At 42.1% G+C, this 19942-nt stretch overlaps 1 protein-coding gene across 1 annotated transcript in view; it reads left to right on the top strand.

Moving 5' to 3' along the window:
* Window positions 1-19942, top strand: part of LOC126484914 (band 4.1-like protein 4) — a 583005-nt gene that overhangs the window by 421265 nt on the left and 141798 nt on the right. Inside the window, exon 6 of the mRNA XM_050108514.1 lies at window positions 18979-19099. Coding sequence (XP_049964471.1) covers window positions 18979-19099 — 121 coding nt within the window. The remainder of the gene's footprint in view (window positions 1-18978; window positions 19100-19942) is intronic.

Genomic DNA, 19942 nt, shown 5'->3' with positions numbered 1-19942 from the left:
ATTTTATATTGAGCTATAACTACATACAAAAGATTTCAAGGCAATTTCGTCTGATCTCTAGGTACCATACGAGGGCTGGAACTTAAATAGTGGCAACTATTAATTCACAACCGGTACAAAAGAGTTTACACCTGTTACTGTCCCTCAAAGTAGTCACCAGCGTTGTGTAGAACCCGTTGCCAATGATGTGGAAGGCGTAGTATACCGTTAGCAGAGCCTGTTCTGTTGAAGGTGCGATTGGAGCGGTCTACAGCCTGTCGAATCTCTGGAACAGTTCTGAAGCGAATGCCACAAACTGGTTCCTTCATCTTCGGAACCAAATCAAAGTCACAAGGATTTAAGTCCGGGGAGTGTGGTGGATGGTCAAGTACTCCCCACTCCGATCGACCGAACAGAGCAGCCGCAGCTTGCGCTGTATGCGCCCGCGCATTGTCGTGCAAAATGATGGGTGGGTTGCGCAAAAAGTGTCGCCGCTTCTTTCGCAAAGCTGGTCACAGGTGATGCTCCAAAAACGAACAGTAATACGACTTAAGTCCTTGTGGCTTTGATTTGATTCCGAACTAGTCCGTGGTATTCGCTTCAGAACTGTTCCAGAGATTCGACAGGCAGTAGACGCTCCATTCGCACCATCAACAGACCAGGCTCTGCTAACGGTAGATTTACGCCTTATTCATCGCTGGCAACGGGTTCTACCCAACGCTGGTGATTATTTTGAAAGACAGTAACAGGTGCAAACATGTAACTCTTTTATATCGGTTGTAAATAAATACTTGCCACTATTTAAGTTCCAACCCTCGTACATAGACTTGGAATCCATTGTACACTTCACTGCACAAAAAGTGGCTACCTAAAATTCGCTGCCTGAGTCCTGTAAAGCAACGACGCTAATGAAACGCAATACGTCATTTTTCCCGATTACGTTGCGAACAAGAAGGTAATTAGGCAAATATGTCCCCAGCTGTATTCTAGACCTATTTCAAGAAGACACGAATACTTTCCTGCAAATAAAATACTCTGTTATTAACTATAGATTGTCTACATAGACCCTTGACAAGTAAAGTCTTGCTGATCGTCCATGTAAGGGCTGAAAATCAAATAGGATCACTTGTGGTGGCAGGTGTGATAAAACTAGAGGCAACATTTGCCGTTAGACCACCAGTATGGAATGGATCTGCCTTCCCCAACAATAACAATAACAATAATAAATTAGTACCACCACATTCTTTCAGAAGGCCGAAATTATCAAAAGATGATTATTCAGTCCATACAACAGCAGCAGCATGAACTTTGAGATTCACTTACGATCATACTACCGAATTCTGGCAAGGGAACCTCACACTCGACGATCCATCATTTTCTACACGGTGTAACACAATGATTTGGGACCGCTCTAAAGTAACTCTCGTAAAAGTGATCAGGTCACGAGCTCTCAGGAGATAATCATAACGCATCTCATTTCTTATTATATCGTTCAGACAGTCTCTATTTGAACTTCGTCTTGACAGTGAGTTGGGTGACAAATCCGACAAACGCATTCAAACCATACAAATGTTCTCTATTATTCTCACTGAATAAAATACAGTTTAGCGCACGCACATTCCTTTTGCCTAATACTCACCGGAAAAGAAACTTGGATTATATTCATGAAACCGCGTCTGTGCATAATTATTTAATGGTAAGAAACTTCCTGAATGACAACACGAAACGATATGAGCTATGATTATCTAAGGTAACTGCATATGGTATTATTCTTACCAATTTTATTACACTGTCCTGTTTAATATTAAGTTTTATTAAATACTTTTTTATTATCCATGTGAAAAATAAGAAAAAAACGTAAGTGCTGGGTTTTGAACCTAGAGACTATGAATGTAAACATTTCTTGGTATATATAGTTTGCAATGCTTTCCGCGACGAAATATTGTTCATTGTTATAGCTAAATGCATGTTAGGCACTAAGAGCCGTAGATTGTATGCAAAACCATGATTTGTTGGTGCACTCATAACTGCTCATCAAGGCACCCGGGCTACACTATGGTGGCGTTAAGTATAACATACAGTTTAAACACAACTGGCCACATGTTCAGGAAGTGTACAACAAGACATGTGTACAATCTTTCCGTATTAAAAAGTCCACAATTATTATTTTGTATACAGGCACTCTTTCTCAACAGGTACAACTGAGAAAGAGTTTTCATAACTCATTTTGAGGGACACGAAATGCAACGATGCATCTCCGCTTCTCAAGTTGACTTGCCAACAGTAATTTTAAGATCGTATTGTTAGAAAGAAAATCTTTACTGTAAAAAGACTGCCATTACATTACCTCCCAAACAGCTTTTGCCTTTTAGTGGTAAAAAAGGGTCATGCTGCCCTGCAGTTATCCATACGCCGTTATACAAAAGGAATACATTTCTGTTCGTGCATCCTGTGTCTTAATTTTTCACGTGTTCTGCTGAGCGTTTTTTTAATGAGTTTAATTTATTCACCCCTCTGATATCTCTTTCTTTCCCTCATATGTATACCTTGCCTTTATTTCAAAACAAGCAGACAACGACAGAACGAAAAACAAATGGATCTCTGTATGAGAAGAACAAGAACAACAGAACAATCACATAAAGTTCATTTCAGAGATCGCTGAATCCACGCAAAACGCGGCAACGAAAACTGTGTTTCGCTGTTGTTCGTATTTAAAGAAGCTGTGTAATGTTGGGAACAGAAAAAAGTTGTTTATTGCAGGCCTGTGAGATTTCTTTTGTAATAAAAGCACAGCATTCTACCGACGAAATGCTTAAGTACTTACTGCCACAAATCCCTGATAAACTGCACATACAATTTCTGTAGTTCTCTTCATACTCCGAGCTTGAAATAAATCCAGTGCGTTTAATGGCACAAAGAGGTAACCTAACGGAGAGTACTTCATTTTATATTGTCTTGTTTTTCTACAGCAGTGCATTATCATCTAGCTTCCTGCAATGTACTAACAAAACAGTTTATTTGTGTGAAGTGTGAATTGAGAAACATAAATGGCAGGTTAATTGTCTCACGCAAGCACACACACACGTGAGTGAGCACAGACATATGCACTCACGCACAAAACTCTGTATGCACCAAGAGGTAAATAGATCTATCCTAATGAAAAGGTCTGGGGTTGTAGTTGCAACACTTGGTCTACAGTGCCGGCCGCGGTGGTCTAGCGGTTCTAGGCGCTCAGTCCGGAACCGCGCGATTGCTACGGTCGCAGGTTCGAATCCTGCCTCGGGCATGGATGTATGTGATGTCCTTAGGTTAGTTAGGTTTAAGTAGTTCTAAGTTCTAGGGGACTGATGACCACAGATGTTAAGTCCCATAGTGCTCAGACCATTTTTGGTCTACAGCGGTGTCACGAATCGTCACTGAAGAAACACTGGAGTGTCGAACTGATCGTAACGTGCAGCATTTACCTCTTCCAGAATTAACCATGAAACTGATGTCACGCCTATGTTCTTCACGTCAGAGCAAGCATTATGAAAACTGATATTTTTAGGAGCTGTGTTCAGTCAACAAGTGATCATTTTGGTCACCTGCAACAGCTGTTTGATGCAGACGGTAAAACTTAATTAGTTAGTTTGTTTGTTTGTTTGTTAGGTCTTCCATAAATCATATTCTTGAGAAACGTTTGGCTGCGGATTTTCAAGAAATTTAAAAATATTTGTATTACTGCATGATGGACATTTACAGATTTTTTCTGTATAAATGACTATTTTTCTTCAAAAATCATCTATGGTACAGAAGGAGTTGTTAAGGGGGACATCTACATTTGAAAACACTTTTCCTGTCAGGCATTTTATGTCCATGACTAGTTTGTCAAAGACATCTCACCCCTTTCAGAATCAAAGTTAGGTGCATCAAAGGCTAACGCAGATCATTTAATCTTCTTGTGTTGTACTTGAGAATACCTCTGTTACTTTCAAATTGAATTAGGAAGTGAATAAATGTACTGGGAGGCTGTCGGTAACAATCTCAGTTGCTTAAAGAAATGGCTGCACAACGTATGTGTATGAAAGCCACATCAATCATCTTCTTTTTTGCAATGGATACTTTTTGCCTATTAGAAGTTCCCCAGCATAATACCTCGCAAAACAAAAGTGAATGAAAATATTCAGAATATGTTATCTTACTGATTATGTAACCTCAAGTTTGGTAACTGTTCGTAAGGCAAAATAAGTGGCCGAAACCTATGGCTTTAGTAGGTCTACTAAATGATTTTTCCAGCTTAAATTTTCATCAATATGCAACCTAACCCTTGTTTATTGTTTCTTGTTGGTATACTAGGTTAATAGAAGCTAGGATATTTTTGATAATGTTTTTCTCAAAGTATATAGCTAGCCCTCTTGTGGAAAATCAGTCACTGGCCTTCACAAAACCATTTACTATTTTGTCCGTTCACGCTTCTTTGCTCCGCTGCATAACAATACTTGTATCATCTTCTAACAGGACTAATTCTGCCTCCTGATTCAAATGAAATGGTAAGTCATTTACATAAAGCATGAACAGTAGTGAGTCAGTGCTCAAACCCCTCAAGACGACCACTGTAATTTCTCCCCATGCAGATGACGTCGCCTCCCTCTTTGTTTTACTGAAAGGGCCAAGGATAACTTCCTGTATTCTGTTTCTCAAGATAACTAAAGCAGGCACGTATTCCATAACTACTTAGCTTCTATAATAGAATATTATGATTGACACAATTAAATACCTTGAATAAGTCACAAAATATCCCAACTGGTGATATTTTATTAATTAAAAACTTAATTATACACTCACTAAATGTACGAGTATAAATAGCTGTCTCAGAAGAGTATCACTTTTTAAATCCAAACTGTGATTAGCTAAGCACTGCAAAGGTGGGTGAAAGCCCTGTAGAATATTATTTTTCCAAATATTTTAGACAATTATGTAAGGAGTGATAATAGGTGGTAATAATTTCCATCTGTAGAGTCACCTTTCTTTTAGAGAGGTCTAACAATGGCATATTGGCTCTCAAGATGCACTGAAAATTAATGATGTATTACATTACTAGAACAATACGCATTACACGGCCACAACTTTTTAGTGTATTATTGGAGTTATCATCCACCCTATATGAACTTTTAGAGTGCCGATGATCTCCCTTATTTCATATGGAGATAATTTTTCTTTCACTAAATGTCCTCTGTATCGCATTTCCGGTATACTGGTTTTTTCTCTTCTGAACTGTTTGAACTTTCTGCAGAAATTTTCACTCTTAAAAATATATGTTATACGTGAAGTGTCTTTTACAGTGTTCCAATTCTCCTTAACTGAAGTAATGCTATATTCAGTGGCTTCTTTTCCAAACGCTCTTTTAAGAATATTCCGTATTGATAGATTGTACTGTCTGATCTGTCAAATTCAGAAAGGATGTGCACACTTCTGAATTTTTTTTTGCAAGTTTTCTTAGTATCTTGCAGTACTGTTGATAATATGAAAGTATTTCTGGATAGTTACTTGTTCTAGCTATTTTGTACATGTCCAGTTTTTGCTGTGATAAGTTTCTGACACCTGTTTTGATCCAAAGTTTCTTTAATGACTTTTCGGTATTGAATTTATTGTCTTTTTACGGAAACTCTTCTCAAAAATGAATCTAAAATTGAAAATACATCACTCAGTTGTAGACTGATGCTGACACCGCCAGGTTTCTTGTGGCAATGGGAGCTGTCTTTCGCTCGGTGGCACTCTAGTCATTATGTCTTCCTTGCTTTACCCATATTATGTAACCTTTTTCGTAACAGCAGAATACTTCCAGTTTTTCTACTACATCTAGATTTGATGTTTAGATAGTTGTAATACTCTTTTTTGCTAGGCGTCACTTATCTCAATTTTTATAGCATGTGTTCCTTCTAATCAGCCTGTCCCTACAGTTTAACATTTGTTTTAAACTCTCATCACTTCCATACAGGAGCGGTATATCACTGACGAAGCTTAACATTGGTACATTCCGTTGCATTTACGTTCTTGTAACAAACTTCTCATCGCCACAAGAAACCAGCAGGTGCCAGCATCAGTCTAGAATGGAGTGAGGTATTTCCATTTCTGCTGCAGCATTTTTCTTCAACACCGTTTATAAATTACAACTCCATTACAACCCATTTACCAAGAGCTTGTCTTTCTTCAGTTTCTGTTTACATCATCACGTTTAGTTTTCGTAGATGTTTTAAAATCACTCTACGGTGTCTGCACTTTGATATCTGTTCTCCTCAGTATCTGACATCACTATGATCAGAGACAGGGACATCATCAGCAGTGCGCCAGGGAGGTGTGATACGAACGCTGTTACTTTCTACATACATAAATAATCTGGCGGACAGGGTGGACAATACTCTGCGGTTGTTTGCAGATGATACTGAGGTGTACGGGAAATTGTCGAAGATGAGTGATTGTAGGTGCTTACGAGAGAACTTAGATAAAATTTCTAGTTCGTGTGTAGAAAAATGTAAGTTAATGCCGATGATTAGGAAAAACAAATGACAGCACGCAATCAAGTCGATTAAATATCTGGGCGTAACGTCGCAAAACGATATGAAATGGAACAAACATGTCAGTATTGTGATAGGAAACATTGGTTTATTGTGAGAATTTTAGGAAAGTATGGCTCTTCTGTAAAGGAAACCGCATAGAGGACGGTAGTGCGACCTATTCTTAAATACTGCTCAAATGCTTGGGATCCGTACCAGGTTGGATTGAAGCAAGACATCGAAACAATTCAAAGGCGGGCTGCTAGATTTGTTACCTGTAGGTTTGAACAACATGCAAGTGTCACGGCTATGCTTCGCGAACTCATATGGGAATCCCTGGAGGGAAGGCGACGTTCTTGTCGAGGAACATTATTGAGAAAATTTAGAGAACCGGCATTTGAAGCCGAGGTGCAGAATAATTAAGCTACCGCCAACATACATTTTGCGTGAACACCACGAAGATAAGATACGACAAATTAGTGCTCATGCGGAGGCTTATAGACAGTCGTTTTTTCTCTCACTCTGCGAGTGGAAGCGGAAAGGAAATTACTAGTAGTGATAGACTGTACCCTCCGCCACGCACCATACAGAGTATGTATGTAGCTACAGACGTGCACCCATCATTTTACTCGACTCGATAAAAGTCTGTCCCAGGTCTATGAAGTTTCTCCGAAGGCAAGCTATCTTGTTTATGGTTTCCTTCCCATGTTTGTATTACCCTACGTTCATTTGTTGCCCCGGTCCCTCTGTCGTTTCTGAAGACGAATTCATCGTTCAACAAGATGACAAATCTATTTCTTTGCTGTTCATTGTGCCACTGAAATCCACTGTCTAACGAAAAATGTACATGCCGGTCTAATTTCAAGTAAGAGGACAAACTGAATCTGCGAATTAGTAGTTTCGTGAGCAAAGGTTTTGTACCTAAGAGTAATGTACTGATGAAGCGAAACTGCGTAAATTGCAAAGAACGTGGTTTTGAATTTCTAATACTGAGGTTATTGTGAAATGAACACGGGATCCAAACAGCTGAGTGTCGTGCGTTTTGGGACGTACTAAAAAAAAAAAAAAAAAAGTCGCTGAAGTGCGTGATGAACGACTGTGTGAGTGAGTAAGTGTCGCCGGTAGACCGTCTTTGGGAGCAGACACGCACGCAGTCAGTCAGACAGCACCCACCTTTCTGGGGCGCAGCAGCAAGCTCCCCTTCGACCCGAGTCCCGAGGGAGATTAACAATTCCTGCCATCCGCCCCGGCATTGACTCGCTTACTCGCAAGCAAAAAGAGAAAAACACTGTGCATGCAAAATAGCGGGGATTTGCGTCGTGCGGAAGGCGTTGACAAAACGTCACCTCTCCAACCTCCTCCGGCGTCGGAGCTTTTGCGAAAGCTGTCGCTTTTTCTCTTTCCTCTGTCTCTGTGCCTTTCTCTTTTTTGATATTGTGTAACTAAAGTAAAAGTAATATTACCGAAACTGCACAGGAGACAGAAACATAAGGGAACAGGTGTAAAGATACAGGAAGAGTTAAAAGCATTGGTACCTGTGCTGTATAAATGCGTGTGTTGACCCACAATTCGCTTCCCTCTTTTTTCCATCAGTCCTCTGACTGGGTTCATACAACCCGTCACGACTTCCGCTCTTGTGACAACCTCTTCATCTCACACCCAATATCTTCGATTGTTTGTTGAGCATATTCCAATCTCTGTCTTCCTTTACAGTTCTCAGCCTCTACAGCTCCCTCTAGCATCATGGAAACTATTCCTTCAAGGCTTAACACATGTCCTCCTTATCAGTGTTTTCTCCGCATATTTCTTTCCTTGATGACTCTACAGAGAACTACTTCATTTCTTTTGATATCAATCTACCTAGTTTACAACATCGCTCTATAGTAGCACAACTCAAGCGTCTCGATTATCTTCTTTTCCTGTTCCCACGTGATCAATAATTCACTTCCATACAGCACTGTACTCCAAACGACCATTCTGAAAACTGTCTTCCTCAAATTAAGTTCAATATTTCATAGTAGTTGACTTCTTTTGGCCAGGAGTGCTCTGTTTGTCTGCACTAGTCTACTTTTCCTTCGACCTTCGTTATTTTTCAACCAAGGTAGCATAAACCCCTTAATTTCATGTAATTCGTGATCCTCAATGTTGACGTTAACTTTATCAAAAATTTCATTTCTGCTATTCCTCATTACTTTCGTATTTCTTCGGTTTACTCTCGTTCCATATTTAGTAATAATTATATGTTAGTAATATCATCAGCAAATCTTATCATTGATATTCTTTCATCCTGACTTTTAATCCCACTTCTGCACCTATCTTTTATTTCAGTCACCGCTTCCTCGATGTACAGGCAGAACAGTCGGGGAGCAAGACGGCAAGCTTGATTTATACACTTCCTAATTCGAACACTTATATCTTAGGAACTAAAATCCCATTAATTCATCTTTCTCTGGAAATATCTACAAAAATTAATTATTCTGGCAAATATGTATCATTGATTTGGCGACATAGCTTCTTCTGAATAGCTCTTTCCAAGGACCGTATTTTTATATATGAATAATAATGAGTCATTATCTGTACTGCTATTGAAAGTAACTGAGTTGCTGTACACTGTAAACGATCAGATGCAAAAATATGAGTGACAGACAGATCTCTTTGGAAAGTCAGTTAAACTTCCGAATTGTATGTAGCTAAATGAGAATATCGTTTACGAAAAAAAATTTGGCGAATACTGCAATATTATTTTTGAGGTAAGGGCTCTTCACGAATCTGTCTCTAGCTGCTTTGGAAACTTCCACTTTTGCTGTGTTTGCAAATTAAAGATTCCAGCTCCCTCTGGTGTTAACATTACACAAAGTCACAATCTGTGCATATGCCACAGTTACACTATCACTCAGTCACTTTTCATGACAATGAGCACTTCACCACGAGTTGTCTGTATAGCAAACCTAAACGAAAACTTTTTCCAGTTTTGTATTAAATGGAGCTTCCCAGCAATCGATAAGCGTTCCATTGTACCAAATACTTGAGAGACAGATCCCAGCCCGTCGTAGAAACGAGATTATTAACAATGGCTGCCGCGCAGGGCAAGCTAGATTAAGTAGTGTGTAAGTCCCTAGGGATGGACGACCTCAGCAGTTTGGTCCCATAGTACCTTACCACAAATTTCCAATATTTCCAATTAACATTGGCTGACAACTGGAACATTTACATACGACATCACACTGAAATCATTTCTCTGAAAAGTAAAATCGTTCCGTACAATAATTCATCAGTCTTCGGAACTGAAGCATTATGAATAATCGGAGTCAGTAAATGTGTGACGAACCTGACCTCTAAACCGGAGCTATTCTTGGGCAGGTAGTTCAGTACTAATATGAAACTTCCTGGCAAATTAAAACTGTGTGTCGGATCGAGACTCTAACCTGTGACCTTTGCCAATTGCGGACAGTTATTCTGCCGACTGAGCTATCCAAGCACTACTGCCCTCACAGATTTACTTCCTCAAATACCTTAGCTACCTCCTAAACTTCACAGAAGTTCTCCTGTATACCATGCAGGCTCTTCTTCCTGGAAGAAATGATATTGCGTAAAACGGTTTCGTTACAGCATAGGCGATTGTTTCCAGGATGAATTTTCAGTCTGCAGTGGAGTGCGCACTAGTTTGAAAGTTCCTGGCAGGTTAAAACTGTTATAAAGTTTTTGAAATCAGCAGCCAGTCGGCTGCAGAGCGATAATTCATTCTGGACCTCAGTAGTAATTGAGCTAGCAAAGCATGTCTCCCAGAATGGCTAATAAACTCATTTGTCTGCAAGTGCCTTCACTAGTTGTGTATTCTTCACCGTCTAAATAAAATATAGTGTCTGTTCAACAGATAGCCGGTGTAGAAGCCGTTAAAGACAGAGCGCTTCCTGAATCACGCGCTCGGACAGTGATATCATTGTCGCACTCTCTGAATGCTGGTCCGGTGTTTTAACCACTGCACTACACCGGAGTACTAATATAATCTGGGTCTAACACCTTTTGAAGGAAGCATATACCAAAGCTCGGATATTTCTGTTAGTAGAGAGCTTAGAAGGCAAATACTTGGATACATTTTAGCGAACACTTCTGCAGTCCATTAGTGAATATATGTGGTGTTCGCGCGAATCATTACGGGCTATCCCTTTTGTTATCATCTCGCTGTCAGTGCATTAATTTGTGGGTGAAGGTCAGCTCTTTCAACTGCGAGGAAGCTAAATACGTTATTCGTTTACCTGTGTGACTAGGCTGTTGCGAAACTGCGACTTGAGTATTCCGTTGTTTGTTCTTATTGGCCAATGACAGTTTCTTCGTTAGAGAGAACATGATTTGTTCGCTTATCTGACGACGATTTATTTTTTAGTTTGTGTCAGTTTGTTCTGTAGAAGTCAAAATTAGTTATATCTTCGTTTGTGCTTCCGAAGAGTAAAAATGTATACGGTGAACATACTGCTCGATACGGCTATCTCCCCGCAGGACTTAGAATCCAATTTAAAGGCGAATAGATGAAGGTCAGAGGCCTCGCGTTAAGGCGTATGGAGTGATGATCGACTGTGGACGTAGGTGCGTGATCAGTGATGCCTGATCACCGCGCATCGGCTTAAACAGAAGTGAGAGAGCTGTCCGCGAGCTCTGCGGATGGCTGCAAGTAGCGAAACACCTCGTCCAGGCCCATCCCGTTCCAGCGAACCGATCACGCGGCGGTAATGCATGGAGGGGATGGCCAGAAACCGCAGGCGTGATGTTCGGCTCTGTGGTTTATGAAACTCTGCCGACTCCTCCCTTCAAGAGAGCTGCAGCAGCAGCCGGCTTGTTTGCGGCTGAGTGACGGTGACCACAAAAGCTGCGCTGGTCGCAGGCACACCGCAGGTAATGGGATCACCGACGCAGCGTGCCTTATATCGCGACTTCGACAAGTTGCTTTATCAGATGGAAGCGCTGCCAACACTTCCACGTACCAAGTACTTCCTCGTGAAATGACCACAACGAAAAAATTATGGATAATACGGAGGTTTGCCGTGATCAATCTTCCAATGTGCCGTTTGCAAATCGCAAATGGGGCGGAGTAGGGACGGAGGGAGTGGTAAGAGGTACTCTCCACCACACAGAGTAAGACGGCTTGCGGTGTACAGGTACAAATGTAGATGTAAGTAGCATGTATAAAGTATTACCACAACCTTCCATATCGAGTAAAGTATGGAACTTTTATTTGTTTATGTATTTGGTGGAATTTGAAGTATGGCCTGCTGCCTAGGTACTCTGTGTTCCATCTATTATTATGAATTTTTAACTGATTGCACATGTATTATGCTCCAGAAAATAAGTAACTATTCAGCCATATTCTATTAATGTATCATTAAACAACGTTCGCGTTTGTTATTGAAATATGTTAAAGTATGTCAGTATATTAGAACTAAGTTAGAAATTCAATATATATATATATATATATATATATATATATATATATATATATATTCTGTGCTCAGTTATATACGTTTTTGACAGAAAAATTTTTATAGTATTACTGTATGGCATTTCCTTGCTTAGTGGATCCTGCCCGCCTCACACGAGAGGCTTCAAAACCTGTAAACATGTTCGTTATCATAATACTGGAGGTAATTCTATGAACACCATTGCGTTAATTATATTGTGAGCGTTTTGTCTTTCACCTGTTGTTGTGTTAGATGTTGGAAGTGTAGTAGGGCAAGTAGTAGAGCGTTTGTTTAGCTTAGCACGGTAAACGGCCTAATATCCGTACTAGGGTTGGTCGATGTAGCAGACCAACACCTGACCGTGTTATTCTTGGTTGTCCGAGCACAGAACGTGATGCTGAACGCTACAGCTGTGTTCTCTAAGCAGTCTCGGCGCACGATATGCCGCGATCCAGTAAGGCGTGAGAAGCTTTGCGGCAACTTTCAGGTATTCATCCGCAAAGTGAACTACAGGCATTTTCGACTTCATGGCGCGAGCCATGATGCTCCGAGTATAATGGTGCGCGATGCCGAAAGGAAATTTGAATGCTTGCCACTACAAGGACGGGAAACAGCCAGCCCGGACACTGACTGTCCAGATCTCACTGAAGTAGAGCTACTGTATAAACCTAAAGCGAAACGTGCTCTCTCTAGGTCGTCTCAGGCGCCAGAGGCACTGCCGTGCACTCATTTGCCACGAGTAGGCGATTGACAAGCCATCTTGTTAAAGGAACTGTAGCTACTATAGATCAGAAATGCTCGCTTGATACCCGCCAGCTAGTTCTGTGACGTCATCTCCGAACTCGCCGTCTCCGTGAGTCCTAGATTCGACTCTTGAGTCTCTGCCGCTGCCCACTCGTCACCGGACTCATCTGTGTGGTGTAAGTGGACTCGACTCCCTCAGAAAGGAGAGTGAGGACACAGGTTCAAGAGTATAACCGATAACCGCGGGCACGCGGCATTCCTGCTATATACGCAACCGCCTTGAAAGAAATCAGCGCCATTAAATTGTAAATTACTATCCATTTACTTCACACAGTAATGGTTCAAGTGGCTCTGAGCACTATGGGACGTAACTTCTGAGGTCATCAGTCCCCTAGAACTTAGAACTACTTCACCTAACTAACCCAAGGACATCACACACATCCATGCCCGAGGCAGGATTCGAACCTGCGACCGTGGCGGTCGCGCGGTTCCAGACTGAAGCGCCTAGAACCGCTCGGCCATTCCGGCCGGCCACACAGTAACAATTTCGACTTTATAGACGTTCTCAAGTGCAAGGTGAAATGTCACAAAATGTCCGACCTGCCTAAATGACAGATGGAATTTATATATCAACATTACTGATCGGTTAGCAGTGAATATTGTTTTATTTATGCATACATTGGTATAGATGAAACTTTTTCGAAGACTGCTGTAAATTGATTTTAATATTTAATATCTGTTCAGAGAACGCCTAACAATTATGTTGACATACACATATTTTCGAAGTGTTACCGAGTCTGTAGCGACAGTTCCAGAAAGTATGACATGAGAGTGAAGTGCAATTCTTGAAATAAATTACGGATACGAGGATAAGCTAAACAGGTGACTGTTAGCCCATAAACGCAAGTTGCCGTGACAAAATGAGTACAAAAATAGCGCAGTTATTGTCGCAGGGATGTAACAGAAAAGTTGGTTTGTGTCCAGTTTTCGTTTGACTCAGCCCATATGTTTTCTCATGGCGAAGGCGGAGTAGACATGAATGCAATCATTTTGTTTTTATTGAACGAAATTTGTATGTTCTTCGTCTGAAGTGTGGACTGCAGCGTGAAACTTAGTCCAGATACCACTCCTCCTCTAATGGAACCTCCCGTCGGAGATTCGAGTCCTCCCTCGGGCATGGGTGTGTGTGTCGTCCTCAGCGTAAGTTAGTTTAAGTTGCATTAAGTAATGTGTAAGCTTAGGGACCGATGACCTTAGCAGTTTGGCTCCATAAGACCTTACCATCAATTTCCAATTTTCTAATGGAACACATTTGCAATTGTGTACTTTGTATGAGTTAATTTTCGTCTTACGTGCTCGACAACCTCGCAAAACACAGCTTCGTTAAAGGCCATCTGATTGGGCAGTTGGTAACTTCGACCCTGTAGTCCTATTTTACAGCAGCTAAATCGTGTGTTCCTCTTCTGTGCGAACCGTAAGTCACGAGTAACCTTAGAGTGCTGCATGCTTCGGTAAGAGAGCACGAGTTGACGGATACGAAGCGACCGCAACGCCACAATTCTCAGAGTCGTCATTTTCTCGGAACTACAGCGGGAACGAAGGAAGCCCGTAAGCACAGATGAACAGCGGCGCCTTGATTTCTGAAGTATGCAACCCGTAACTGTGAACTCGTACTCGCTCTGAAACTTCCTGGCAGATTAAAACTGTGTGCCGGACCGAGACTCGAACTCGGGACCTATGCCTTTCGCGGGCAAGTGCTCTACCAAATGAGCTGTGTGGACGGGGCGTGAGTCGTGCTTGGGTAGCTCATTTGGTACACAGCAGAGTGAAAATCTCATTCTGGAAACATACCCCAGGCTGTGGCTAAGCCATGTCTCCGCAATATCCTTTCTTTCAGGAGTGCTAGTTCTGCAAGGTTCGGAGGAGAGCTTCTGTAAAGTTTGGAAGGTAGGAGGCGAGGTACTGGCAGAAGTAAATCTGTGAGGACGGGGCGTGAGTCGTGCTTGGGTAGCTTATTTGGTAGAGCACTTGCCCGCGAAAGGCAAAGGTCCCGAGTTCGATTCTCGGTCCGGCACACAGTTTTAATCTGCCAGGAAGTTTCATATCAGCGCACACTCCGCTGCAGAGTGAAAATCTCATTCTCGTACTCGCTCTGTTTCTGGTCTGTAATAGCTGCACCGTGTGACAGCTTCGATACGCGAGCTAGCCGTCCCCATTTCCCGCTAGAGAATAGTGAAGCGCACCACCTAGCGAATCTTCCTCGGTGTGCGACGGGCTACCCCCTACAGTGCTGGCTGGAGTATCGACCACAGTTGCCAGCGCCTGTTGCTGGGTCGGCGTAGCTGTCCGATGCATGAGGAGCGGGCCGCGGGGTGGCGGCGATGCCCCTGGACGTAGAAACAATAAAGCAAGCCGCCCGCCGCCTGTCCAGATGCTATCTGCCGCCGCCACGCCCAGCGGCACGCGTCCGCCGTCGCCGTAATTGATACGTCACTGAGATAGCACGCCGCTTCTCCAGCCCAGCCGCAGCAGCGTTTAATTACGACGTCTCTCTCTCCACCGCGCCGTCTCCCCCTGTAACACTCGCCGTTTAATTCGCTCTCCTCCTCTCTCTCTCTCTCTCTCTCTCTCTCTCTCTCTCTATTATAGCACGTGCTTTCTTTCTCAGATTCTTTCCTCCCGCTTTCCGCCTCGGACCAGACAATCTCCACAAATCGGAAGACGCGGGGTTCGCACTGACAAAAAGGAAAAGTGTCTCCGCTTCTCCCAACGGGGCAAACATCTTTCCCCGCGAGTGAGAAGGACGGCTGGCCTGCGCCACTTCGGAGAAAAAGGAAAAGAGCGGCTGTCGCGAGGAACGAAGCGCTCGAGAGCCCACAAGCAGCACCGCGTGATGTAGTGCAAAGGTCGTAAATACAGGCGCTTCTGTGTGTATGTGTTCGTCCGAGTGCTGATCGTATCGACGCCGTAACTGCGACCCCTATTGCTTGCGTGCTACAAGCGACTTAATCGAGTAACAGCATCTGTTTTTCTCGTTCTGCGCTTCTCTTCTTCTGTGTGTGTGTGTGTGTGTGTGTGTGAGAGAGAGAGAGAGAGGGGGGGGGGGCACAGAGAGACAGAGTTTCAAGTATAAATTCCACTTCTTATGAATACCTAAGCGCCCGTTGTGGCCCCGAGTTACACCTCGTGTCACAAGTGTCTCGGCCATAATCGTTCTGCTAGTGCACTTGTTACTTTTAACGCCTACATTTTTATCAGTTTTTCTCTTATTTTTCTAAAAGTTTTGTTAAGAATTGTCTGCTTTCTACTCATGTGATGTGTCGTAATGACTAGTAAGTGGAACAATAGCACGTTTAGCTGGTAACACTTCTGTTAAAAAATAGCTTTGTAGTGACTTTTAATATTTTGCGAAGAGGTATCACCTCCATTGTTGCTTCGAATGATAACGTCCAGAGCTATGTCATCTGAGAATCGCGAGATCAAGCACAGGGTTGTCTGGAGACGCATGAAAATAAGACAAATACATCTAAGATTTTCTCATTGGTGTCACCCAGTATCCATGTTGTATAAAGGTGCAATGCTATATTCCCATTCACAGTTTTGCGAATAGTGCCGTCTGTATAGCTCAGTTTTTTTAAAAAGTAATTGATATGTTTTGCCCACTACCATATTCAGAGCTCACCTAATTTAGGACTTCTGAGACAAAATTCCATGTTAGTTGCAATAAAACCTCTGACGATCTGGAGCTTCTGGGTACGTTAGTTTTTCTGTGAGGCATTGTAGATTTTTGTCAACGGGTCCCAAAAATACAGATTAGTCCCAGTGTCTGGAATATTGCAGGAAGAAAAAAAGGAAGATGAATGTTTCACTGCCGACCGACGATGAGGGCAGTAGATTCGGAGTACAAACCCTGTTTGAGTGAGGATGATAAAGGATTCGGTCGTGCTCTTTTCCAAGGAACCACTTAACTGATTTTCGAAAACCTAAATCTAATCAGCCAGACGGGGATTTAAATCCCGCTCAATTCGGCTCGAGCGTGACAACGAACGGTTGATTTTCTTATCTCTTTCTATCAATCCCAGTTCTGTCACCATCTAAGACCTGTAGTCAAGCCTCAGTCTTTGTTCCTTCTTTTCTCCAACATCAGTGTCCAGTAACACCCCACAGCAGATATTTATTTATTTACGCATTTCTTTCACTGGCAATATTAGGCCTTCTGTTCTTGTCCTACATTTATCCAGACATCCTTAGTGAATCAACGTTACAGTCTGGTAGTACTTTACCAATATAATAATAATAATAATAAGAAGAAGAAGAAGAAGAAGAATAAGAATAATAGTAATGTTAATATGTATTGCAAAGACTATGTAGAGTTTAACTATGTCTGTCTTCATCAGTTTACCTTCCAATCAGAAGGCTGTTGCACGCAGCGTCTTATATTGACTTGACTTGCATTGATCAAAAATGATAGTGCATTGAGAATGGCTAGTTTCTAGCTGAAATCTAGATGTGCCAATAAAATTTAAAAAAGGACGACTGATAGCTGAAATCTATTATTATTTACAAGTTATATGTCTGTCTTATCAACATTAAGCTAGTTCTTTATTACGTTCTTATCGAATGTAACTATTAACATCTAACAGAAACTTGTGACGACAGTACAGAAGGAATAAATATGGAGAAAAATTACAGTGGAGAGCGAGATATAATATGGCAAGATTACCAGATGAGATGGAAGGAGGAAAATACAAACAAAAGGGACGACAAAAGCCAAGATAATTCATAATGTGACAGAGGTTCAGGTTCCCTGTTGGACAATAAGGAAGCTACCCCAATGTCGACAGATAAGCCTTCAATCGCTTGTAAGCATAGTGGCTCAAATGGTTCAAATGGCTCTGAGCACTATGGGACTTAACATCTGTGGTCATCAGTCCCCTATGACTTAGAACTACTTAAACCTAACTAACCTAAGGACATCACACACATCCATGCCCGAGGCAGGATTCGAACCTGCGACCGTAGCAGTCGCCCGGTTCCGGACTGCGCGCCTAGAACCGCTAGACCACCGCGGCCGGCTAAGCATAGTGGGTTTGGAATAAGACGCAGGTTACTGGGTAATCTGAGCCACAAAAGTATCGCTAAAAAGCAACTATTAGGTTAAGTTCTTGCTTGATGGCCGCTCCTTTATATACACACATCCCACCATCACTACACCTACACACGCTTCATATTCTTTTCCAACGCAACATCAACCGACTCCATCTCCCAGACAATGAAATCCGCTAAAATATTTATCTATCCTACCAGTTATTGCTTTCCCCATGTCGCATTCCACATCAGGGCTTCCCCCGCGCGTCTCTCACTCCACTGTATTTCACCTTCCTCTCCTGCCCACCCATCAAACTCATCCTTCCTTTCCGAGCTTTCTCAATACCCGCCTTACCATCTACCTTCTTTCTACAGATACCACCCAGAAGCTTATAAATTTGCACCCACAAAGACTCCAGCATTTAATCTCCCAACAATTCTTCAGCCAGCTTTTTAGTGAAAATGCAGTGCTTCTTTTTAACGAAAGTCGCCGTTCTTTTTAAAGTTTTTTAAAGTCTATTTTTGTCTTTTAATGTTTAACTGCCAGATTTTTCATTTCCTGTTTAAACTTTAAAAGAAGAAAACAACATTGTATATTTGTAAGCATCTCTACCTCATATTTTAAAACTTTCTTTAAATTTTGCATCCATGAATATCATTTTTAATGTTTTCATTTATTTTCTGTAAATGTTGTACGCTGAGGAGCGGGATATTATACCACTGGCAGCCCACTTCCCGCCCATGTGGGGCGAGCGGCATGAAATCAAAAAAATGAAAAAAATTGACATAGTATAGTTAGAATTAAACGTTTGCTGTAAAAATATAACCCAAAGGCCACCTTCTTATCTGTGCATTGTTAGCACTTAGCAGAGACATGATGGAAGCCAGTTGAGGTATGTCGGTCTTCTTCAGTTTATGTAGGAACTCTTTTTTATGTGCGCTGTACTTCTTTCGAGGGAAAATTATGTGGTTAATACCCCCAGCCGAATTGCTGGCGCAGTCGCACTTGGAGGAATCTGACAAGTGAATACTTTGCATTCTGATAAGTTGGGGAACTGCCACGGTTAAATACCATCCTAATAATGGTAAATATTCCCTTTCAATGGCAATTAAAGGAAGCGAAGCACGTGGCTAAATTCTGTAAGCCGGATTTCAATATCGAGTATTTTTTTCTGTTTCAGCGGAGCTGGGCGACTACGACCCCCGGCGGCACTCTCCCGGCTACGTCTCCGAGTTCCGATTTCTGTCCAACCAGACCGTCGAACTGGAGTCCCGCATCGCCGAGCTGCACAAGGGCCTCGTGTGAGTAGCCTCCGCCGCGGCCCCTCCAGCTGCTTCTCACGCCACCCGCACAGCACGCCCCACTGACCGCGGAAGGAGAGCATTCTATTGCGCCTGTTGCAGTAACGCCACGAAGCAGAACCGCAGCTGTGGTTTCCCTCTCGTAACCCACTGAACAACTTAAATTACTTTTTCCTGAAATGGAACGATGCTAAACCACCATTCATGAAAATACGTGCATTGATTTCCCAGTTCTATCTACGTGATTACACATAGCTCCGTTCGAATCCGACGTCGTTCGCAAAACGCAATTTCGTAGTTCAGTGTCTAAATTTATTGTTGAAATTGAGATTTCACTGTCGATGGTACAATTCGTTGTACAATGATCAACTCAGTCCTTCTTACTCATGTACTCTGTGATTTTTTTCACTATTGTCTGAACATGAAAACCCTACCAGCCAGTCGGACCTTTTCAGTCTAATGTGATAATCAACAAGAACTGCTTACAGGCCGACAAAGTAAAGTGTGTGCCTGGGTCGAAAACTGTGGATTTTGAAACAAATTGTATTGGTGCTGACACGACCATTATCATAATTTAGGACAGGGGTGGCCAAGATTTAGACCATGCCGAGGCCGGAGTGCCAAAGCGTTTAGCCTCTCTTCACATTTCATCCACCACCAGGCTGCGCTGTCTGAGCGCGGGGAGGGGGAAGAGAGAAAAACAGCGAACGCGCCGCATCTAAATGGCAGTAAAGCTGTACTGCATATGACTTCGTTTTATATTTCACAATTTTCAACAACGTAGAACACAAACAAAAAAATATTTCAGTATTAATTAATTATTTTTGGCGCGCTGAAGACTAA

This window comes from Schistocerca serialis, chromosome 6, assembly GCF_023864345.2.
Source record: "Schistocerca serialis cubense isolate TAMUIC-IGC-003099 chromosome 6, iqSchSeri2.2, whole genome shotgun sequence".
In the NCBI taxonomy this organism is placed as follows: Eukaryota; Metazoa; Arthropoda; class Insecta; order Orthoptera; family Acrididae; genus Schistocerca; species Schistocerca serialis.
The sequence above is the reverse complement of the archived record's forward strand: the minus strand, read 5'-3'. Positions and strand labels throughout refer to the sequence as shown.